This window comes from Carassius gibelio, chromosome B9, assembly GCF_023724105.1.
Source record: "Carassius gibelio isolate Cgi1373 ecotype wild population from Czech Republic chromosome B9, carGib1.2-hapl.c, whole genome shotgun sequence".
Classification (NCBI taxonomy): Eukaryota; Metazoa; Chordata; class Actinopteri; order Cypriniformes; family Cyprinidae; genus Carassius; species Carassius gibelio.
Genome location: NC_068404.1, coordinates 27,118,377 through 27,143,695, shown reverse-complemented (window position 1 = coordinate 27,143,695; position 25,319 = coordinate 27,118,377). Strand labels below are relative to the sequence as shown.

At 35.1% G+C, this 25,319-nt stretch overlaps 2 protein-coding genes across 3 annotated transcripts; both read left to right on the top strand.

Annotated features, from left to right (window-relative positions):
• Positions 1-646: 646 nt before the first annotated feature.
• On the top strand, positions 647-3,345 carry LOC127964510 (tetratricopeptide repeat protein 21B). The gene is given in 7 exon segments (XM_052564730.1): positions 647-703; positions 1,403-1,579; positions 2,146-2,188; positions 2,191-2,253; positions 2,357-2,374; positions 2,377-2,420; positions 2,827-3,345. Coding segments are annotated over 7 exon segments (468 nt in total). The 3' UTR covers positions 2,893-3,345.
• Positions 3,346-4,269: 924 nt separating this feature from the next.
• Positions 4,270-22,591, top strand: galnt3 (UDP-N-acetyl-alpha-D-galactosamine:polypeptide N-acetylgalactosaminyltransferase 3 (GalNAc-T3)). 2 transcript variants are annotated; one of them, XM_052564719.1, is made up of 13 exons: positions 4,270-4,413; positions 5,336-5,531; positions 6,530-6,558; positions 6,635-7,114; positions 9,670-9,842; positions 15,522-15,671; positions 16,101-16,335; positions 17,634-17,751; positions 17,939-18,139; positions 19,731-19,862; positions 20,024-20,125; positions 20,995-21,147; positions 22,369-22,591. In XM_052564719.1, exons 3-13 carry the CDS (start codon positions 6,545-6,547, stop codon positions 22,480-22,482), a joined length of 1,872 nt encoding a protein of 623 aa, XP_052420679.1. In that variant the 5' UTR covers positions 4,270-4,413; positions 5,336-5,531; positions 6,530-6,544; the 3' UTR covers positions 22,483-22,591. The 2 variants fall into 2 exon arrangements, with proteins under 2 accessions (XP_052420679.1, XP_052420678.1); XM_052564718.1 differs by having other exon boundaries at positions 4,271-4,413; positions 6,530-7,114.
• Positions 22,592-25,319: the final 2,728 nt, after the last annotated feature.

The window sequence follows — 25,319 nt, the reverse complement described above, 5'->3', positions numbered from 1 at the left end:
GCATGTATATATTTTTGAAAAAATATATTTATATTGTAAATATATTTATAAATAATATAAATTATAAAAATTTAAAAATATGCATGTAAAAATATTTTCAAACTATATACATGCATGTGCATTTATATATACATATTAAATATACACAGTACACGCATATTATTTAAACAAAAATCCTTTATTTTTGATGTGATTAATTGTGATTGTTTGACAGCACTAATATATATACAGTATATATATATATTTATACATATACATATATATTTATACATATACATACATATATATATATATATATATATATATATATATAATTTTTCAAACTGTTTAAAATAGGAAATTAATTTAGAAATATTTTTATTCTGATATATGCAATAAATTATAAAAAATAAGGACATGAATGTTGATCTGCTTCTCAAAGGTACACTGGTGAACCTAACGATGGATTACGACACTTTAATAAAGCCAGGAAGGACAACGACTGGGGCCAGAACGCAGTGTACAACATGATTAAGGTTCATCTCAACCCTGACAATGAGACCATAGGAGGAGAGGTGTTTGAGAACCGCGTCCTGATCCGTCGCTCAAGATGCATCCCATTAGTGTCTTTAATTCTCTATATGCTGTATTGCACACATGCACTTGGATGCGTTTGTTTGTGTTCAGAAACTCTACAGAGAAGCAGGAGTCGGAGCAGCTGGTCGTGAGAACAGCGGAGAAGCTCTTAAAACAGCTGAAGCCACAAACCCCAGCGGGACACGTACAGCTGCGCACCCTGCACTACTGATATCTGGCCACCAAACAGAAAGCCAACGTGGAAAGAGCCCTCAACGTCTTCATTGAGATCGCAAACAGTGAGAGGTGTTAAACACACACACACCTACACATGCACACTGCTTTTGTATATGCCTGAATCACTCCTTCAAGACAAACTTAGACTTGAGTTCAGAATATTTATCTAGATACAATGCTTTAAATTCATCAAAAGTGATAGGAAACACATTTATAATAATATATATCAGTATATTAGAATGAATTCTGAAGGATCATGTGACACTGAAGACTGGAGGAATGATGCTAGAAATTCAGATTCAGGATTATATTACATTTTAAATAGTATAAACACAGTATTTTTTATTAAATAAATGCAGCCTTGGTGAGCAAATCAGGCTTCGTTCAGAAACATTTGTAATTTTATATACATATTATACTTTGTCTATTTGTGTCTTTCAGTTATGCACTACATAACCTTAAAGGCTGTTTCTCAAGCAATCAGAAGTCAGAAATCTCCATTTCAGTATCACTTACACCAAACTTTACCGTTTGTTCAGTTCTCTTCTTTAATGCTTCACAATGACATTTACTCAACTAGCTCTGAATGTCTGTTTGTTCGTCACTGAAGGATCATGTTCCTGCGCTGCTGGCCATGGCCACTTCTTACATGATCCTGAAGCGAACCCCTCGAGCCCGAAACCAGCTCAAACGCATGGCCAAGATGAACTGGAAGATCATTGATGCGGACGAGTTTGAAAAGAGCTGGCAGCTTCTGGCCGACATCTACATCCAGTCAGGAATAAAGGTGACACTGAATCCAATCAGCTGCAGTGTATATCACAATTTCTGTGGCCAATTCAGCTGAAAAATAGTAAGAGATAAGCATATTTAGAGGTAGGGTATTTGATTTCTGAGAGGCTAGCAATAGCAACTTTAAAAACATAAGATCCCACCCTCCCTGCAAATCACTCTCCAATGCCACACCTCCTCCAAAACACATGAACAGTTAACAAAGCAAAAAAAAGCACGTAGTCAGAGATGATGTGACTGAATGGAGGCGGGGACTAATTTAAATATTCATGAAACTGTGTATACTAAATGAGGTAAGGGTGCAGAGTTATATTCAAGGCATGAAGAATTTTTTTTTTCATAAGGCAAATATGCCGTTTTGATTATAAAAATGAGTTTTAAGGGTCAAATTGAGTGACTACGGGGGTAAATGTCTCTTTTTAGATGATCCAGTGAATTAACTTGATGAACAAACCAAAAGTGTCCTGAAACCCTAAAACAACAACTTGCTTGCAAACTTTTTGGAATCACCAAAATATTAAAAACTGTTACAGAATGACGTCTTAACGTGTTTTATAACAGTCCTGCTGCAAGTCGTACAAGTGCATGGGCTACATTATGGAGAAGGAGATGCTGCCATGAATTATGATTTGGCCTGGAAGTACAGCAATCGAACTGACCCCACTATCGGTAATATTAAAGCCCCTTTGATGCCCTGTACTGTTCTCGTATGTGTGTGTGTGTGTTTGTGTTCACATCTCTTATTGACATCAGCATGATGTTTGTTTACCAGGCTACAAGCTCGTGTTCAATTGAAGGCCAAAAGACACGTGGATGCTATAGATGTGTGCCATAAAGTGAGTACACAAGAAATCCTGCTGCGAATATATAAACGTCTAAATTAGTAAACACTGTGCTGAAACCAACAGTCAGACTCCAGAAGCAAAATCACATTTTTTACAAATAATGTTTAAACCTTTCTATACAGCCCATACCATACCTTGAACTATTCAGTGATAATAGTGCAATCAGTTTCAGTGCAATCTCAAACAATTGTGCAATATTTATATATTTGGCAATACATTTTAAATATATAATAAATATTTAAAATCAATTGTATAGTAAGTAGTTTTATATTTGTATCATCTTTATTTGAATAATTATAATACAATTTGTATCTAATTATATTATATTTTAAATTTTACTAAAAATAAATAAAAATGATTGCATCTTTTTTTTCTTTCTTGCTTCTCATACCCTCAGGTTTTGGATGCACACCCCAACAATCCACGCATCTTGGACAAATCAAGAAAAGCTTTAAGATCATGACAGAAAGACTGGTTCAATATTTTTCCTTATGTACACAGAAATAAATAAACATTTGAAAACACTTATGTCAGGCCACAGATTTCACAATATATATGCACATTTTCTGTATGCAGTAAAGTACACTGCACAGAATACTGAATCCCACAATGCAATGTGCTTGACCTTGTATTCTCAATGTGTTTGCATCTTTAGTTGACCTGGTTGGCAAACATCAGAACATTTTTGCCTAAAATTAAATCAAAACTGCAACTTTTTATTTCCAAGATGATAACGGTGAGGTCATGTGAGAACAATGTATCATACTACTGTTTGACTGCATTGTGTGGAGTCCTGGCAAACTGCTGACTTCATACTTGTACATGCTATATAATGCATACTCTTTTTTTTTTTTTTTTTTTAAACAATGCAGTATGCAATATGCATGGCTTTGTTTAGAGTTCTTCAAATTCAAATATAAGGCAGAACTTATTTCTCCAAGTTTTCAGACATCAAGAGCACAAAATGGATTTAGTCCCAAATATGTGTTGTATGTGCCACTTGAACTCAGGGCATTTTTATTTTTCCATTACAGATACACAATTATTTAACCATCTAATGCTAGTGTCCACTACAGTCTTTTTAACCATTGATGGTGTGCTGTTGCATCCAATATACATGAGAGTGTGTGTGTATATATATATAATATATATATATATATATATATACACACGTATGTACATAGGTGTGTGTGTGTGTGTGTGTGGATTGGATGCAACATCACACCATCAATGGTTAAAAAAGACTGAATATAAACACACACACACACACACACACACGTGTATATATATATATATATATATATATATATATATATATATATATATATATATATATATATATATACATACACACACACACACACACACACACACACACACACACACACACACACACACACACACACACACATATATATATATATATATATATATATATATACATACATACAAATACATACACACACATTTTAAATAATATTGCTTTCTTTATAATTACATGTATTATTTGAATATTATATTTTATATTATATTAGGCTATACTTTTTAATTTATATGAAGGCATATACCCAGGGATCAATTTCCTGGAATTTGTCCAAATCTACTCTCAGATGCGGGTTTTTCGAGATTTCCAGAATAAACTTTTATCTTGACAGTGTTACGGAAAAGAACTTCAGTTGTGCAATAAATCCACATCAATTTGATGTCAAATAATAAACTTCAAATTTCATCACAAGCAGTTCAAATGTCAACCTCCAGCAAGAGTCCGACTTTCTCACTAAACTCTATTACAGCGAGATTCACGACACAGTGGGAAGTAAAGTCTCCAGGATCCTCCAGATGAACACTCTGAGCCTCTCTGGTATTCTTCTCTTGTCCGGTTCGTGTCCGGTTTCTTTTCTTTACCCTGCAAACACAGAAGCTCTTTATGAAGTCCATGTGCACGGGGACACGGTGATTAAAATCCTCAGGCTGAGCGTGTCTGGTGAGTGTTTTCTGCATCTATCTTCTGTTTAATAGGGCTAATTTATCGCGGTAATACGTCTAAGTGAGATACTTAGTGAGTTTAACGCAGTCGAATGTCATCCATCACTGAGGTCAGATGTCGCGCAAAGTGATTCTGCATGAACAAATGTATTAGAGTCATGGAAAAAGGTGATGCCAGTAACGGGACCCTTCGCTTGTGGAGGATTTAGGTTTGTGTCACATAAATATTTAGAGGAAATGTAGGGTGCGAATTATTATGGGGGTCTGACTCCACTATAATTCAGGTTTAAGTGTCGCATGTAGAGTATATTTTGCATGAGAGTTATTAGTTTGTTACTTATTGTTGAGTTTAAATTATTTATTTAAAGCAAATAGAAATGTTTTTGTTTTATATAAAAAGTCGTAGGAAATTACTAAAATAATTTTTTTTTTTTTTCATAAAAGAATAATAATTTGCTGGTGATTCATATATCGCGTTCATGCTCCTTCTACTAGCAACATCTCCGTGACAGTCGTGTTAAAAAGTATAAAAAGAGGATATAATTTCTTTATTATGTAGAGAGGAAGCTAGAGTCTAAGGACAACCCCCCCAAAATAAAACCTCTTAATTTTTTATTAAAGAGACAAAAACTTTTTTTTTTTTTGGTTAAAATGTTTCCCTAATAAAAAAAATAAAATAAAAAAATACATGAAATGGCAAATGAAAATTTTGTAATTTTATTTTCATTTTCATTTTGCACCAAACGTTGCACATGAAAATGTAAATACAGAAATGCATTGCTATTTTACATATTGCATTGTGATTTTGCATATTACATTCCAAATTGAAAATATTGCTACCCATATGCTTCCATATATAAGAGGAAGAGCAACATCTTTTAATTGTTCAAATGTTGACGTTGCTGGACTCGCCCTAACAGAATGAAGGCACATGTGGCGCTTACGCACGCGTGACGCAAGTCCCGCCCCTTTACCTGAGAGACGCGCACCTGGATCCAACGACGCGGAAGTCCTGCTGAGATGACTACACTTTGACATCGCCGTGGTCAACACTTCTACTGTGGGAGCTAAAAAACTATTTTGGATATGAACTTAAACGATATTTAAACGCAATCGGTATGTCTTTCTGTTTCTTTGCTCTCTCGACTTTGTTTACGCACGATAGCGCACGAGAACTGGACACTGATTCGTAGTTTTAGACAGATGGTGTTATTGTGCTACTAATGATTAACCCTAAAATGACTCAAAATGACGGCTATAAAGCAATGAGTGTCGTGTTAAATTGACTTTTTTATCTGAAATAAAAGGAATACTTCAATTACCGTGTCTAAGTTGTAAATGTATATGGATTTCCCCCCATTTTATGAAATGTTATATAATTATCCCGTTTAAATGAATGTTTAGTAAGAAAGTAAATCGCAAACTGTCATTTGCTTTTCTCCAAAATACAAAATCTTCTGGAACAGCATTTGATTTAAGTGATCATAAAGACATCTTTTTATTGATAAAACATGTTTTGATAAAGAAAAATATGCATCTGTTGATTATTATTTAGGTGTACACATTACAAGGGGAAACCTGCATGCATAATGTTTCACAAAGTGTCAAACCGCACACAGTTGGCTGTCTGAAAAATATTTTTAGTAAAGCATATGCATCTAATTGTATATCATTTTTGATTCACGTTATTTTGGCTTTCACAATATACACTACCCATTCTAGGGTTACCAGAAATGTACAAACAGAGAAGTGTTATGCCTCATGAAAATGTGATTTTTAAAAAGATCGACAGAACTGTCAAGTCTGATATTTGTAATATGATTAATACTTTTCCATTGGTTAAAAGGGCCAATTATCATTTGGAAAGTTTCTGTTCGAATTCTCTCCAAGAGAATGTTGTTAAAGAAATTAAGTTCACAAAATTACCTCTCAAGCGAAGAATGATTTCCCAGCCACCTAAAAGAGGCTTAAATATCAAAGAAAACATTTACGTTGGACATTCAGAACTGGAATTCCTAACTTTTCCGTTCTCAAACGAGTTGTCAGGAGTGTTGGACTTGTTTGCAGTGCTCTGCTGCTCGTATATCAATGTTGTCTTTTGGTCCCATTCACAGGTTTGACAGGCGGTGATGTTACGCACGGGGTGTGTGTCAGGTGAAGCATTGTTTCTCACACTCTGAGTGCCGGCTTCGCCTCAAAAGAATGACGTTCTTCCGCAGGCTTCTGCGCAGACGACTGCACCCGTGGAAGCTGGCCATAGTGGCGCTGGTGTTCGTGACGTTCCTGTTTCTGATGCAGCGAGAGGTGGTCAGTCAGAACCCCCAGGACGAACCCTGGCTCAAAGAGATTGTGGAGAAACGAGACGGCGTTCTTGAGATGGTCATGGGGGCGGTGAATAACCTCCGGGACGCTATGCCCAAAATGCAGATAAAAGCTCCGGTGAGGAAGCAGGAGAGCCAGGGCAGTCTGGGCTGTCTGTCCGGATACTACACGGCTGCTGAGCTCCGACCGGTCCTTGAAAGACCACCGCAAAACCCCACTGCCCCAGGGGCTTCTGGGAAGGCTTTTCACACTGACAATCTGAGCTCGTCGGAACAAAAAGAAAAGGAGAGGGGAGAAGAGAAGCACTGCTTCAACTTGTACGCCAGCGATCGGATCTCGCTCAGCAGAGACCTCGGCGCTGACACGAGACCTCCAGAGTATGTACAGTACTACCTGTTTGCTTTAGACACTTCTACAGACATTTAAAGGGAATAGTTCACATGAAAATGAAAATTAGGTAAAAATGTTCTCACCCTCAGGGCATCCATCAATGGTTCCATTCATTGGAGCACATTTGAATAAATTTAGCATTGCTCTGAAGTGAATGGGTGCCGTCAGTACCAGAGTCCAAGCAGCTGATGAAAACATCACAATAATCCACACCACTCCAGTCTGTCAGTTCATGTTTTGGAAGAGAAAAACTGCATGTTTCAAAGAAACAAATCCATCATTAAGACGTTTTAACTTTAAAACATCGCTTCTGGCTGAAATATGAGTCCTCTATCCATTATATTGCTTTCTCCAGTAAAAGGATGTCACGGTTGAATCTGGAGAGAAATATGCACAGATCCAACACTGTAAGTGAAAACAGTTTGAAACAAATATATGTTGGTGGATTTTGATGAGAAAGGGACTTTTTCACTGGAGGAAGTGTTATTATCGAATGTGGACTGGTATTTTGATCAGAAGAATTGTTTTAAAGGCAATGACTGAAGTGGTGTGGATTACTTGTGAAGTTTTAAACAGCTGTTTGAACTCTCGTTCTGACGGCACCCATTCACTGCAGAAGATCCATTGGTGATGTAATGTTACATTTCTCCAAATCTGTTCTAATGAAGAAACAAACACCTTGGATGGCCTGAGGGTGAGCAGAATGTATTTTCTTTTTTTCATCAGTTGTTATTATTTGGATGCAATATCGGTCTGTTTCACTTTTTTTTTTATTCCCACAGAAATATCAAGGAATTTAATTAAAAAAAAAAAAAAATTATGCCTAGCTTTTAATGATTTAATACGATGAATTTTGCGTTCTGTGAGCCTCATTCTTGAAACATGAGCAAAGTAGATGTGCATTAATCTATTCTTGCATTTAGTTCAATAAAACTATTTATGTAAGTATTAAATTATGACTTCTTTCATGTTTCATATAATAGTCCCTGTAAATGCAATCTATATGACATTTTACCTAGATTAAAAAAAAAGAACTAGAGTAAACATTTTAGAAGGTCCTCGTGTAAAACTAACATGCAACCAACCAAAAATAACATGAGGAGACCACCTTGTAGATCGAAGTGGTAGTATAACTCCATTGCCAGCAAAGAAAAACACACAAATACAATGAGGTCCAAAAGTCTGAGACTATTTTGCATTTTCCAAATTTTTTAACAAATTTGGAATATCTAACCACATCATGTTTTTAGTATTTGTTATGTGGCATATAAATGCTAATTCTAAAGGATTTTGAAAGGATTTTAAAATATGTAGAATGTTAGTGTGAATAGAATCTAGAGGAGAATCTGTTTATCTGTCAGGATAATCAGAGGCTCTGTGGAACTACAGACTAGCTTTTGTCCTCAGACACGTTATTTAAACATGTCTACGCAGATATTGCTACCAATTACAGACTGAGACAAAAGTGAGCTTTTTCTCTAATTAAACACGTTAGTTCTTGCCCTGATTGCTTTAGTGGAGTGATATAGACAAAACCAGAGTTCCTTTTGGTTATTGTAATACAAAGTGTCACATAGCACACAATTCTGAGTCCGCAGAATGAAATCCAGATGAGGACTGAGTGACGTAGCCGAAGTAAATTTAGAAATTTATGCATTTACTCTAAAAAGGCTGAGAAGGATGATTGTAATTCACCATCAATTCAACCAAACAGCCATTATAGCTAAATGAATTACATTTTTATTGCAAGACATAGCATACAATATAAATCTAGTTAAATTAATTATGTAATATTACCACCAATATAAAAATACACGGTACTAAACAAGTATTTTAAGGTGATGCAAATGAAATGTTGAATCAGTGTTGAACTGATTCAAAATCACGGACAGTTTCTGATTCTCAGGAATCAATCTAATCTTATTCAAATGTAGAAATAAAGACAGAATTAGGATTTTCATTTATTTATTTATAGTTTAATCATTGTGATACTGTTATATATTTTTTATTTTGCATCAGTTTTATAATTTTAATTTGTTTAAGTTTTAGTAATTTTGCTGTATGTTTTGGACTTTTTCATTAGTTACCGTTTTTTGTCTATTTAGTTTTTATATATGCATTTTTGTTTAAATTTTAGTTATTTTAGGACAAATTAAATGAACAGACATCTTTGGACTTTAATAATGTATTACTAAATTCAGAAATTAACATAAATTAAGATTAATAAATGTTTTAGAAGTATTTTAAATGTTAGTTAGTTAGTTAACAAACAAAACCTTTCTAAAATGTTACCATTATTTTGTATGGTATATTTTTATTTAATTTTATATTTGTATTGATATTTCAATCAATGTTTATTTTATTTCAAGTAACTTCATTTATTTTTAAAGGTTTTATTTTAGTCTTTAGAAAATATGTTAGCTAATTAGGTACAGTATATTGCCTGGCCCTAATCTAGACATTTCACAGACATCTGTTGAATAAAACAACCCCCCCTTCCCTTTATTTCTCAGTCTGTCTGTTCTCTCTTTTCCTCTCACAGATGCATCGAGCAGACATTCAGACGCTGTCCACCCCTGCCGACCACAAGTGTGATCATCGTCTTCCACAACGAGGCGTGGAGCACATTACTGCGCACCGTCTACAGCGTCCTGCACACCTCCCCTGCGCTGCCCCTCAAAGAAATCATCCTCGTGGATGACGCCAGCGCTGACGGTAACTCACCTCTAGCCTACAGACCGTCCGTGTGTTTTAATGGGCGTCCGGTTTCACTCAAGCATCCCGCTTTGCTGAATTCCTGTAGGCCTGCTGACACCCGGCGCTCGTGAAGCAGGTTACTACAGGAAACAGAGATGTTTGGGAATGTTCTCAGAGGAGTTTTGCTCAGCCGGTGAAGCTATAGAGGCCTATCAGCGGACTCTTAAAAAACAGATCTTTGACCGGTGGAAGAGCCTTAGAGCAGTGGTTCCCAACTTGTTTTGCTTCAGAAGCCAAATTTGATATTAGACCTCAAGTAGCGACTCAATAAAACACAAAAATGCATGAATTTTAATTGGAAGACTTTACAATAAGTTCCCATTTGTTAACATTAGGTCATTAACAAAGATAAATATCTACTGTTACAAGTGTATTGCTCATTGTAAGTCTATGTTAGTTAATGCTTTAATGAATAGGGCCTTGTTGTAAAGCATTTAAATTCCAGCAATATCAATATGCGTATGATTTTTCTGAATTAACTAAATTGTTCTTAGCAACTAAACCATATTATGTACGTTACACAATTGCATGTGGTCATGTCTGGTTTCTTTTACCTTGTGTAGTTTTATCCATGTTTTTTGAGGATGTTTTTGTGCATTACATATGGGAGCCCATTTCCACCACTGAGAAAACAAACAAACAAAAAAAGGTTATTGCGACTTTATATCTCACTATTCTGTGAAAAAAAGCCAGAATTGTGAGATGATAACTTGCGATTCAGACTTTTTTTCTCTCTCGCAATTGTATCATGTTTGTTTCATTATTTCTCATAATTGTGTGATTCAAACTCGCAATTCTGTCTTTTTTCTTATAATTGCGTGATACAAACTGAAACTGGCAATTCTGAATGTTTTCTCAGAATTAGGTGATTTCTTATCACACAATTCTGACTTTTTTTCTCATAATTGCGTGATACAAACTAACAAATCTGTCTTTTTCTCATAATTGAATTATACAAACTCAGAATTCTGACTTATTTTCTCGTAAGTGCTTGATACTAACTCTCAATTCTGACTGTTTTTATCTTAATTGCATGGTACAAGCTCGCAAATCTGTCTTTTTTTTTTTTGTCATAATTGCGTGATGCAAACTTCTTATTTTCCACAGAATTGGTTGAATTGTATCACGCAATTATGGTAAAAAAAACTGTGAGAAAAATGTCACGGTTTCCTTTTTTTATTTTTTATTCAGTGGCGAAACAGGCTTCCATAGTTGCACGACCTGCCAATGATATTTAACTAACTTTAACTGAATGGCAAATAAGTTGGCCCCAAAATACCACATATTTGATCATTAAAAAACTGTAATATTATAAAATATTATTACAATTTAAACGAACTGCATGAATATATTTTTTTCTTATTATGCAAAGCTGAATTTTCATCATCATTACACCAGTCTACAGTGTCACATGATCCTTCAGAAATCATTCTGTTACACTTATTTACTGCTCAAGAAACATATTGTTATACATTTTTTGTGGAAAACTTTATTTATTTATTTTTCAGGATTTTATGAAGAATTTAAAAGTTCAAAATAACTTTAGAAAAGAGAATATAAATTTATATATATATATATATATATATATATATATATATATATATATATATAGTAGGTGTGTAACGGTTCACAAAATTCACGGTTCGGTTCGATATGATACAATGATGTCACGGTTCGGTTCGGTACGTTTTAGATACAGCAAAATGTAAAAACATCTCAACTTTTCAGAATGCTGCAAGCGCACTGCGGGTCATGTGACAAGAACTAACCAATCAGCTTCATCCTGAAAGCTCAGCCGAGATGAAGGAACAGCTGATCGTAGTTGTATATGGATTGCAATTTTGAAATAAATTTAGTAGCAGAGCTACTGCAAGCGATTTTTAGAGCTGCAAATCCATTTATCCTTTGCTGAAATTTCCGCGTCTCATGGAGACAGACGCCTCAGGAGTGCTTTTGCCCGAGCGCTTTGGAAAGGAGGAGAAAGCGGCACGACTAGCGTTTTCCACGCGTTTTTAGGCACGATATGTGAACGGCCCCTTAAGGCGCTCGCTCACTCAGCACGCGCTGAAGGCTCGTTGCAAAATGTCTAATGCATTTAACAGACCAGAAATAGAAGATCCTCCAATAACCAACAGGTCTGGTGTTTGGGTGCACTTTGGATTCCCTGTAAACTATATTGGTGTACCGGTGTCTAAATGCTGCGGGGATAGTTTGTTGCGTGTATATTTCTCCTCTTTTTCGTCTTTTCCCAGATACTGACACACTTAAGGTGATGTCGGCGTAAATGAGTTGACATGTTTCAAGTATTCCCGCTGGTTTTTTTTTAAAAATTTTATTCCCGCTGATGTACCCTATTGTCATGTAGCAGATGCGACATACCGTTGTTTTTTTATCCACCACTCTCTTGCCATCACCATTATAGCTTAAAGGGAATCCAAAGTGCACCCAAACACCAGACCTGTTGGTTACTGGAGGATCTTCTCATTTCTAGTCTGTTAAACGCACTGGCCACCGCGTACCGTGCATGAACTGCTCGCTCACTCAGCGCGTACTGAGTGAGCGAGCGCCTGACTGAGTAGCCTAACATAAACATATAAGTTGGTGTTTTTTCTTCTTCGGGGGTGTCAGGGGCGTTGTCTGTTACGTCGTTTGGGTTATTGGGCTACCTTGTTGAACGCATATCATTATATTTCTCTTTTTTTTTTTTTTTTTTTTTTTTAAATAATTAATTAGTCCAACGAACCGTTCGGTTCATAATACGTACCGCGTACCGAACCGAAAGCCTCGCAACGAACGGTTCAATACGAATACGCGTATCGTTACACCCCTAATATAAAGGTAATGGTTCTTTTCATGATTAGTTGTATTTAGCTTAGATTAGTTATTATTGTTTTCACACTACTGAACAGATCAGAACAGACCTGCTACTATCCATTATGGGTTGAGAACCACTGCACTAGATCTCATCTATCGTTCCCCTGGTTGAATCACACAGGGACTGAATTTTCTCTCTTGGCTGCACGCCATGCCAGAAATTAAAGCCAGGGAATTGGCTTTCAACTTTTCTTTAACACTCCCTCTTCTTTTAATTACACCCTCGGTCTCTCTTTCTCAAGCAATTCCAGCTTCTGCTGAGAAAGACCAGTTCTGTGTGTAGATCCCCGCCCTCGGAGCAGGCCAAAACCTATAGGACGTCCCGCTGCGCTGCTGTGAATCATTTCAGCCGCTTTCAGCAGGCTTAGTGTTGCACCTTTACTCTTAAATGATTCTGAGGAGGATAATACATATTATGTGATATCATAAATCACAATGTCTGGGTCGGGAAAGCCACTATTAAACTGCAGCTTCCCAAGAGACTCATAATTTAAAGTAGTTAAATGGTCAAGAAACTCTCCCTGCTGATTAAAAAAAATTGCCTTAACCAGACCAAAGAGGTTAGACTGGCCTGTTGTGATGGTTTAGGAGGATTTTCAGGGACTTGTCAGTTAGTGAGCCTGAGAGACCATCTTAAAGACCAGCAAACCAGACTGGTTTAAGCTTTTTTTTTGTAATGTGATGTAGCTTTAAGGGGTAGTTCACCCGAAAAAGCAAATTTTCTGAAGATATTCTGAAGAATGTTTTTTTAACCAAACAGCTTATGTTCCCCATTGACTTCCATAGTTTGGAAAGAATACTATGTAAGTCAATGGCTGTGTTAACTGTTTGGTTCCCGACATTCTTCAGAATATCTTCTTTTGTGTTCAGCAGAAAAAAGAAACTCATACAGGTTTGGAACAACTTGGAACAATTTTTGGGTGAGCTATCGTTTTTCATAGTTAGATTCACTACTAATACACTACTATTCAAGTTATTGATTTTAAAAAAATAATAATGCTAACTTGAAGACTTTTCTACGAATCGGTGCTCTTTCCAACAATAAATCATTTTCTGTTCAGTTTAGTCCTTTTATTTGTGCATTCGTGACACTATTTTTAGGTAGTTACTCCTCAGTTCTGTATAATATATAATATTATACCAAAGTGCTGGTCAGTGGCTTTGCCCTGAGGGCTGCTGGGAGACTGTAGACTGATGAAAGGAGATATTTATACTTAATGAACCCATACACACCCATATCTACTAGATTAAAGGTGCTGCTTGAGCTTTCTCCTGATCCTTTGCTAAAAGAGTATTATTATGTCTTTTACCCCAGCATACTGAATCTAAAACATACCCTGACTGAATACTGAATCAGTTTGAAAGAAGAACATTACATTTAAACATACACCTTTTTAAAAGTAACAACTTTGGAAGAAGTTGGAAGAGCACCAGGTGTAAAATAAGTCTGAAATGTGTTCCAAAACCTATTGAGTAGCATTGCTGTATGCAACATAGGCAGCTGCCTTTTCAGGGAACATCCAAATATTAAAGGGATAGATCACCCCAAACATTTTTTATTCTGTCATTAATTACAGATATTAATTACTTTGTTCATCTTCAGAACACAAATTAAGATATTTTTGATGAAACCTAAGAGCTTTCTGACCCTCCATAGACCGCAAGGATCCTTACACGATCAAGGTCCAGAAACGTAGTAAAGTATATCGTTAAAATAATCCATGTGTCATCAGGGGTTCAACCGTAATTTTACGAAGCAAGGAGAATACTTTTTGTGTGCAAAGGAAACAAAAATAACAACTTTATTCAACAAACTGTCTCCTCCACATCACCCTAAAGCACTATTTTGGAGAGTATCACATACGTAAACAACATATGCAACGTATGTACGCAGATACGTTATTTACGTTCACATGAATGCACAAACAATGCAAACAACTTACTACCTTGCTCTCTATGCGAGGGTCAGAAAGCTCTCAGATTTCATCAAAAATATCTCAATTGGTGTTCTGAGGATGAACGGAGCTCTTACAGGTTTGAAACGACATGAGGGTGCGTAATTACTGACAGAATAAAAAAATTGGGGTGAACTATCCCTTTAAAAATATACTGTTGTTCACAAATATGCAATTGGTAAGAGTTTTAGATTTTTTTGAAAGAAGACTCTTTCTGCGCACCAAGGCTGCGTTTATTTAATCAAATATACAGTAAAAAAAAGTTGCAATCATGAAATATTATTTTAATATAAAATGTTTGATCTGTGAATTTATTTAAAAATAAATTACAAAATGTATTTCTGTGATGCAAAGCTGAATTTTCAGCATCATCACACCAGTCTTCAGTGTCACACAATTCTTCAGAAATCATTTTAATATACTGATTTGCTGCTCAGGAATCATTTCTGATTATTATCAATACTGAAAATACTTAAAATTGTTATGGAAACTGTGATACATTTTTTTGTTTGACGAATAGAAAATGTAAAAAATATGGTAGAATTTATTCAAAATAGAATTTTTTTGTAATATTATAAATCTTTCACTTCACTTTTTATCGATTTAATACATCGTTGCTAAATAAAAGTATTAATTTCTTGGCAAAAAGATTGTCTAATTGTCTAATTTCATCCACCATCTGGATGAATATTTTAATGCATTCTGAGAAATAATAAATTCATTAGAATTTTGCAAAAGGGAAAGTCTAACAATAATTGACTCTAAAATGCACAAGCCCACATTGTTTTGACATTTCTCTTTCTCACAGAGCGACTACAGGACGAACTGGACGAGTATCTGAAACAGCTGCACATCGTTCGCGTGGTCCGTCAGCAGGAACGTAAAGGCCTGATCACTGCGAGGCTCCTCGGGGCCTCCGTGGCCTCGGGCGAAACCCTCACCTTCCTGGATGCCCACTGTGAGTCACTTTAAAGAGCCAGTCCCTCCCACTCAAATGTGCTGGATTCACATTAATAGGGTTTGTCTCTTAATAAAAACACACTCTTTATAACAAGCCTGTGGTCAGTTAGAGCTACTCAGCGCTGGAACGAATCTGATGCTTTTTAATTCCGTCTGAGTTTAGGCTTGTTAAACATTCATGAAGTGTTTCTGTCCTCCGCTGGTGTGGTTGACGGAGAAACGGTCAGCCAGAATGCAGAAATGAATCAAATTTATTAAGAAGACAGTCTTATTTATTCATCTGGGCTGTGTTGATGCATTAGGGTGTTTGTTAGTAGGTACTTTTGAAGTAAATGAGAGTAAGAGGTGATGGTGTAGCCTAAGGAAAGGAATGTAGTGGAAGACTTCAAAGTGATTTTATCATGCAACTCCTGCTTGGTTTGTTTAGGTGAATGTTTCCATGGATGGCTTGAGCCGCTGCTGGCCAGGATAGCGGAGAACTCCACCGCCGTAGTGAGTCCTGACATCACTACCATCGACCTGAACACGTTTGAGTTCATGAAACCCTCACCGTACGGACAGCATCATAACCGGGGGAATTTTGACTGGGGCCTTTCCTTTGGTTGGGAGACCCTTCCGGATCATGAGAAACGGAGACGCAAAGATGAGACGTACCCTATTAAGTAAGAAAACACAGTTCAGAACAGTTCACGCAAAAAAATAAACAATGACTTTCCGGACCTTTTAAACTTACTTTTATAAAACGGATGGTTCTGATCCTTGATTCTGATTGGCTGAGCTGCGTTCGAATCTGTTGTAAACGACACTACAAACTAACACAGTTTGTTTACTTTTGTGTGTTGCTCATTGGAACACCAACTGTTTCTGAGGAACTATATTGTTTGGTGGAAGAATACTGAATTATTAATATCATAACATAACACTTTATTTGCTCTGTTTTATTCTGTGAAACGTATATGGAATAACCTTTTTATAAAAGCACTGAGCCCTGTGAAGCCGTGGTTCACAGTGAATTTATAACGGCTAAGTGGTTTTTAGTAACACCCCTTAGCTGTTATAAATTCACTGTGAACCATAGCTTCTTGTGGCTAATTGCTTTATTGAAAGAATCACCAAGGCTGCATGTAATTGTAAAAAAAAAAAAGTAAAATCAGTAATATTATTACTATTTGAAATAACTACTTTCTATTGGAATATATTGTAATAAAGCAATAAGCCACAAGAGGCCCTAACAACACCCCTTAGCTGTAATAAATTAACTGTAAACCACGACTTCACAGGGCTTATTGCTTTTATAAATCGGTTATTTCATACGTTGTAATTTTTACAGAATAAAACAGATCAAATAAAGTGTAATGATTTAAACACCGTACAAGCTAACCGACACTTGTTATAGCACTTCTATATCATTGCTCATTTTGTTGTTTTTGATTGCTTCCATTGTCTTCATCTGTAAATTGCTTTGGATAAAATCCTCTGCTAAATGAATAAATGTAAATGTAAATAAACTGTATTCTTCCACCAAACAATATAGTTCCGAAATAGAACTTCCGGAAACAGTTGTGGTTCAAACAAAGTGGTTGCCAAGCAACACACAGAAGTAAACAAAGGTGTATGTTTATAGTGTAATTTACAACAGCTTTGAACGTTGCTCAGCCAATCAGAATCAAGGACCAGAACTATCTGTTTTGTTAAATGTAATTTATTCCTGTGATGCAAATTCTCTTTCTGTTTAGTGCAAGAGAAAATGTCACACAGGTTTGAAACCGCATGACTATTCTTTAAATGATTTGACAAAATAGATTTGATAATACTCAGGCGCTTATTGGATTTCATTGTTTGTTTTCCATTAAACCGTTTTATTATCCATGCACACACAAAACACACATATCAGTCATTTTCTGTCTAATGAAACACATTCAAAGAAACATTTACCCTCTAATCACATTTGCCCTCGCAGGACGCCAACGTTCGCAGGGGGATTGTTCTCCATTTCCAGAGATTATTTCTACCATGTAGGAAGCTATGACGAGGAGATGGAGATTTGGGGAGGAGAAAATATTGAAATGTCCTTCAGGGTGAGTCAAAATAGGTTTTGCATGCATCTTTTATTATAAATAAAAAAAGATTTTAATGACATTGTCTTTATTTTAATATTTCGGTCATGTAGTTTCCTAAAGTCTGTCTGTGTTTGATTGAATAAAGCTTCCTTTTCTTCTCAAATTAGTTGACATCCTGACCTGCTGCTCTCGTCTCATCCTTCAGGTTTGGCAGTGTGGAGGGCAGCTAGAAATCATCCCCTGTTCAGTCGTGGGCCACGTGTTTCGCACAAAGAGTCCGCACACCTTCCCTAAAGGCACGCAGGTGATCGCTCGCAACCAGGTGCGTCTGGCTGAGGTCTGGATGGACGACTATAAAGAGATCTTCTACCGGAGGAACCAGCAGGCCGCTCAGATCGCCAAAGAGGTAATGTTCCCAGAATCCCCAGGCTTTTTTGTAACAAAAGCAAAATTGCAGTTCTGTTAAGATGCTATGATGGATTTAATTGGAGCAATAGTATGGAGCAAAGAGTAGTGTGCTGCTCCCAGCATATGAAGAGCTGTCTCACTCCTGTTACTGATCTTCTGTCCTTCTCTTTTGCCTTCATTTGAAAGGACAGTAATAAAAGAAATAAATAATTTTTCATTTAAAAAAAACACACACACACACACACACACACACACACACATATGTCTGGTCAGCTATCCTTGTGGGGACTCTCCATAGGTGTAATGGTTTTTATACTGTACAGACCGTATTTTCTATCGCCCTACACCAACCCTACACCTAAACCTAACCCTCACAGGAAACTTTCTGCATTTTTAGATTTTCAAGAAACTTCATTCTGTGTAATTTATTAGCTTGTTTACCCGTGGGGACCTCAATTTGGGTCCCCACCGTGACACGAGTCCCCATGAGTCTGTGTGTATTCAGGTTTAAGTCCCCACCAGAATAGAAAAACAAGTACACACATACACACACACACACACACACACACACACACACACACACACACACATATATATATATATCTGTGTGTGTGTGTTTGTGTATATATGTATGTGTGTGTGTGTTTATAACTTTACACTTTTTTTTTAAAATAAATGTATTTTGTAAAATCTTGTTATTATTATGAATATATGTTCATCAAATATATGTGGCAAAAGGGTTATGAACAAAAAATAATAATGATAATAAAAAACAGTAAAGCATATATTTAAAAACCATTTTAAATAAATGCAATTGTTTTATTTGTTTATAAAATAAATTATTAAATTGAAATGAAATTGTAATTATTTAATGTTCTTATTATTGATCATTACTGCATTTAAATAAAGTATTTAACCCTTATAAAGCATTTTAACCCTACTGAGATCATTTTCTAAGTATTTTATTATATTTGTGTATTTTATTAATACATTTTTTATTAAACTGCCACACAACAGTTGGGTTACACAAAAAACTGCAATTGTTTTTCAATAAATAGAATTATTTAAATAAATAAGACAATTAATTCAATATTGAAATAAACCTCTACACTGACATAATTAAATTTCTTTTATTTACACAAGTCATTAAAAATATCTTATGTTGTTACACAAATAGTTTTTTAAATAATTAAGATTTAATACAAAAGTTAACTAAATAAAGCCTTATACTCACATAATTTTAATTAACTAAACTATTTATTATATTATTTACATTTTATTTACATAAACAATTAAAACTGCCAGCCTACACTTGTTACACAAATTGGTTTTGCCTGCACTTGTTGTAAAGGCATTGTGGAGTTAAGAGTTCAGCGACTGAAGGCCTTCTGGCAGGCTTTCATCGTGCTGGTCTTCTGCGACATAAACCACAGAAATCCCTTAACATTCTCAATGTGCAGCCAAGACCTGCTGCTGGTTCATAAGCGTAGACAGACAGCTTTAAAGTGAAGCCTCAGACAGCCTGTGGGCAGCTTTAATATGAGATTCAAAGGCAGTTTCTGTAATGAAGCTACCGTCTCTCTCCACAGCGCTCTTTTGGAGACGTCTCAAAGCGTGTAGGTCTCCGGGACAGACTCCAGTGTAAGAGCTTTTCCTGGTATTTGAAGAACGTCTATCCGGAGGTCTTCATGCCCGATCTCAGTCCGCTGCAGTTTGGTGCGGTGAGTGTGTGTACAGTGGCTGGGACGTCCCTGTATTTCTCTGGTGTTTTGTCTGGCCGCTGTGCTTTCCCACCGTGCAGCGGATCTCCGTTCTGTAAAAGCTTGTTTGAACAGCTTTCATGTTACAATCCGTTCCATCTCCTCCTTCTGTCTCCCTGCAGATAAAGAACGTGGGGAAGGAGGCCTGCTTGGATGCGGGAGAGAGTAATGAGGGAGGGAAGCCTCTCATTATGTACCCCTGCCACGGGATGGGAGGAAACCAGGTAATTAAAGCAGGAACAGATTGTCCTGTGAATCAATCGATGGAATTGATCACATGAAACCACTCTCATTTTTAAACTGTTTTGGTACATAGAAATAATAATCACTGAATTCAAGTGAAGGTGATTTATTACTTTCTTTTACATAAAGGAACATTTTCTATATATTTATAAGCTATAAAACTATACAAATAGTCCATGGAATTTGAGCTCTCTCTCTATATATAAATATTATATAATTATAATATATATAATTTAAATCAGATGAAGGTGCTTTTGAAGTACTTATTTTATCATATATTTTAATTAATTGTTTATAAAAGGAACAAAAAATACTCCATGCACAATTTCGATGTTTTATTTATTTATTTGTTACCGTATCAGTAAAAAAAAAAAAAAAAAATAGTCCATATAGCTCAAGCACTATATTATATAATATATTAAATATCAGTTTATTTAATATTATGTAATAATTTAAATCAGGAGAATTTAATTATTTATTTTTATATATAAATGAAACAAAAACTACAAAATAGTCCTTGCAATTGCATTGGATGTATGTATGTATTTATTTTCCATTACAGGAACAGTAAAAATTTAATAAAAAAAACACTGTTATGTAATAATATAATATAATATTTTAAATTAGGTAAAGTTGATTTTATTGAGTTTTATTTTACATTGTTTGAACACAAGCATAAATGATATTTGAATGATTTTTAGTTTCTATAGGTGCATCTCAAATATCATTTTAATTAGTTCCCCTAGATCTGTTTTTCTGAAGCTCTCAGGAGTTTCCAGGCAATCATCTTTATCTGTTTCATGAAATGTTTTCTGCTGGTGAAGGTCATTTCTCTCCTCTGCTCGTACAGTATTTCGAGTACTCGACCCATCACGAGATCAGGCACAATATTCAGAAGGAGCTCTGTTTGCACGGGACGGATGGAGTCGTCAAATTAGAGGAGTGCCAGTATAAAGGTCACAACACCATCACAGGACCTCAGCAGAGATGGGAGCTCAGAGAGGTACAACGCCTTTCTTCACAAGCCTCTGATCTTTAGACTAAATCTCAAACAGCCCGAGGCCATGCTGTGTTCCTCAGCTCACCCCTCTCTAAAGCCAGCATTGTCTTTAGAGGCTTGTCATCTCCTGTTGTGCTTGGTAATGCTCGGTTTTATCAAAACACTGATGTGCAATATGTCTGGCTTTGTTGCAAAAACTAGTGAGCCTCCTTGCTGTTTGCGGTTTACATAGACAGCTGCTTTCTAAGGGAGCATCCAAACCATCATGTGACCTTAAACATGATAGATTTGGAACAGCAATGATGCAAAACTCTAGCAAGCATATCCAAATATTGAGCAAAATACATGCCAATTGAGATTCTTGTGCTCAAGGCTGCATTTTATTGTTTACATAAAAAACGGTAATAGTGTGAATTATTGTTCTAAATTAAAATAGCTGTTTTCTATTTGAATATATTTTACAATATAATTTATTCCTGTGATGCAAAGCTACATTTTCAGCATCATTACTCCAGTCTTCAGTGTCACATGATCCTTCAAAAAAAAAAAAAAAAAAATTGTTATTTGCTAAAATAAATAAGTTAAATTAATTCAGTATTTTCTGCTCAAAAATTATTTGCCTTTTTTTTTATCATTAATTTAAAATCCTTACTGAGCTAGAAAAACAGCTAGATCCAGCCATAGATGGATATATTTACATTCCATTATTTAATCAATGAATCCAATTAATTATATTGTGAAATATTATTATAATTTTAAATAACTATTTTCTATCTTAATATATTTTCAAATGTAATTTATTCCTGTGATTCAAACTGAATTCTCAGTCTTCAGTGTCATGTGATCCTTCAAAAAAAAAAAAAAATTCTAAACTAAAATAAAAATCTTATTTATGGTAATTAATTTGCCAAGTGAATTGAATTAATTCAAAGTACATTTATAATCAGCATTTCTCTTGCTCCATCTTCAATGTGTTTTTATTTTTTACACCAATCTTATGGCATTACACTATGGGATTGTGTGCTAAAAACACCTATAATGCTTTAAAATGCAGCCTACATAAGAAGCTCATCGGTGTAACATCAAAACAAAACTTTCTGATCAGACTAAACCAATTCAGGAACAAAGAAAACGATAGAAAAGAGCTTGCCGTCCATCTACTGCTAATGTTTGGTTTTGTGGATTGGCTGATAGATCCTGCTCTGTTATTTACTCCCTTCACAGGATCAGCTGTTCTATAACAAGGGCTCAAAACAGTGCCTGACCGCTCGACATGAGAACCCCTCTCTAGTGCCCTGCAGTCCAGCTGACAAGTACCAGCTCTGGGTCTTCACATGAACGGCGGAACCAGTGACACACACACACACACACACACACACACACACACACACACACACACACACACACACACACACACACACACACACACACACACACACACTCTCAGGGTCCAAAACTTAACTTCTTGCCACAGCTGCCAATGAATTCAGAAAAGTTTACATGCCAAAATTATTTCTTACTGGCCATGAAAATGTCGTTTACAGTATTTTTTTTTAAAATATTTATATATAAATACATTGACAATTAAATACAGAGCATATTGGTTTGTAATCTAGAATTTTTTTTTTTTTTTTTTACCATAAATTTCACTATTTAAAACAGTTTTTAAAAGATCTATTTTGAAGAACCTTAAAAAAAATCTAAAGAACCTTTTTCAACTATAAAGAACATCTTCTGCATTTGAAAGGTTCCATGGATGTTCAGGGTTCTTCACAGAACCATTGATGCCAATAAAGAACCTTTATTTTTAAGAGTGTGTATGAATGGAATTTCTACTCTTGCACAGTACAGGCTGTTCAATAGAGTTTGTTTAGCAGAAAAAAAGTTATATTTAAAATGAGTGTTTTCAATTAGATTTGAACCGTTTTATCCGATTGATTTGGTATTGGATGGTTTATAAGTATATTTGGGAATTACTTAAAAATATGTTAAAACAAAGATGCCAAAAGTTTTAATGTAAGGGGGCCAAATATCTAACTTGATTGAGGGCTAAAAGTAAATGGTGCGGGATATCCAACTATATTGTATTAAAATGTTACATTTTTAAGTAAAGAAAAAATAAAATATTAGGTTTTTTTTTAATCCTCAAATTCACTTTGTCTTTTTTTATTCCAATGCAAATATAAATCAAACCACAACAAAAAATCTTACAAATATGATAAAAAAATTTCACCTATACATATATATATATATATATGTATATGTATATATATGTATATGTATATGTATATATATATATATATATATATATATATATATATATATATATATATATATATATATATATATATATATATCAAGGTAATTACAGACCAAACTGTGGGCATCTTTATATTACAAGTATTGAAAGCATGACCAGAATTATTAAATTCTCATCCTTATTTATAATTAACATTTATCTTAACTCATTCACCATCTTAGACTTTGCCTTCCTTTTCAGAAGATGCTTTTTTATGATTTATGATCAGATTTATATACGATCAGTCTCAATCACAGTTAAAGTGAGTAATATTGCTGATCTTTATAATAAAGTCAAAAACGAACCATGTGTTATTTACTTGCCAAAGCAAAAATATTTTGTGTCTGATGCATTGCAAGTGTTAATTTTGGACCCTGAACACACACAAGCACAAATTACCGGACAGAGTCTTCTGTATGACACAGACCTTTAATTTATTTTTGTATGTGGAAAATATTGCTGCTGGAGAAGCTGAAATTTCTATCTAAAGACCAAAAACGGAGCACATACAGACATTCCTGACTATAGGGGCTGAAGCACGTACAGTGATGTGAAGCCTTTCTCTCCATTTCACTCCATTATGTCTGAAAGACTACAGGAAATGTGTCCTCATGCGGTGACTTTTCTAGTTTTTATACCAGATGAGCTCAACCACAGTGATGCTGAGTATCAGTTGCATTCTCTTCAATAATTCTTCAAATAATTGAAAGCAACATGCAGATATCACAGCACCAAAGACTTCCTGAAAGTATTTGCTTCATATTCACTTTTCACAATGTGAGTCTATTCGTTTCTTGAAATGCAGTGAAACAACGTTCTGCAACACATTTTCTGCTCTGTAACTTATTAAAAAAATAATGTTCTGTTGTAATTTAAGAATTATTTCTGTAAAATGATTCGGCAGACTTTCAGAAATAGGTTCTGGTCAAACTGAGACACTTCAGCTTTCAACTTTTCAGCGAGGATTGACAATTTACACTATTATTAAGTCAACATTTGGTAGTATTAGCTGCAGAAAAAATTTAATATTATTTTTTTATTTTAGAGTGCAGAAACATGATAAAAATGAGATTCACTAAAACTAAAATAGTAAAATTAATGTTCATGTAAAATGGTTTCACCATCTAAAATTGAAATTTAATACTTTAATCAGTAAAATGAGACATGATGGAGACATGAAAATGTGTTGCAAAGCAGGAATGATGCTCATTACAGGTCAAAAAATGTTTTTAATGGAATTTCTTTGGGATGGTTTAATGTTTTTAGCCATTTAAACCATTTTTTGTTTTATTTGACCAAATTTAAATATGTTGTGTTTTATTAGATTCTACTTTTGTATATTTTGACATGCTGTTGAACATTGTGAATATTTGATTAGAGTAATACACAGTAAGCCTGAAGGCAGAGTATCACACAGTGGATGACAGACACCGGCAGTAGAGGGCGCTGTTATACAAGCGTCTGCCTTCACAACATTCAGTCTTGACATGAAGAACAGAATAAACGGCAAAAGATCAGGCCAGAAACCTGTTTTTAAAAATGACATCAGGTGTTTACATCAATCAGAAGATTCAAAAATGTTTTTTTGAAACACCGTTCCATAATAATGCCATGAAGTGATGCAGATTAATTGTCTTTGCTTAGAATATATTTTGTAACATCAAAAAATAAAAATGAATGAGTGAATTTTTTGTAAGTGTTTCAGAATCACAGAAATGTAATACTTTAGATGCTTCTATCTATCTTTCTGTCTGTCCTTCTGCCTTTGTGTCTGTCTATCTGTCTCTTGTTCTGTCTCTGTCTTTATGTGTGTTTGTCTCTCTTTCTCTTTGTCTGTCTGTCTCTCTGTCCTTCTGTCTGTTTGTCTGTCTCTCTG

Excerpts from the sequence above, each read along its gene's own strand:
- galnt3 (XM_052564718.1), top strand. The coding sequence starts at position 6,618 with ATGACGTTCTTCCGCAGGCTTCTGCGCAGACGACTGCACCCGTGGAAG. Across the intron at positions 18,140-19,730 it reads CCGCTCAGATCGCCAAAGAG|CGCTCTTTTGGAGACGTCTC; the intron begins GTAATGTTCCCA and ends CTCTCTCCACAG. Across the intron at positions 20,126-20,994 it reads ACGGGATGGGAGGAAACCAG|TATTTCGAGTACTCGACCCA; the intron begins GTAATTAAAGCA and ends CTGCTCGTACAG.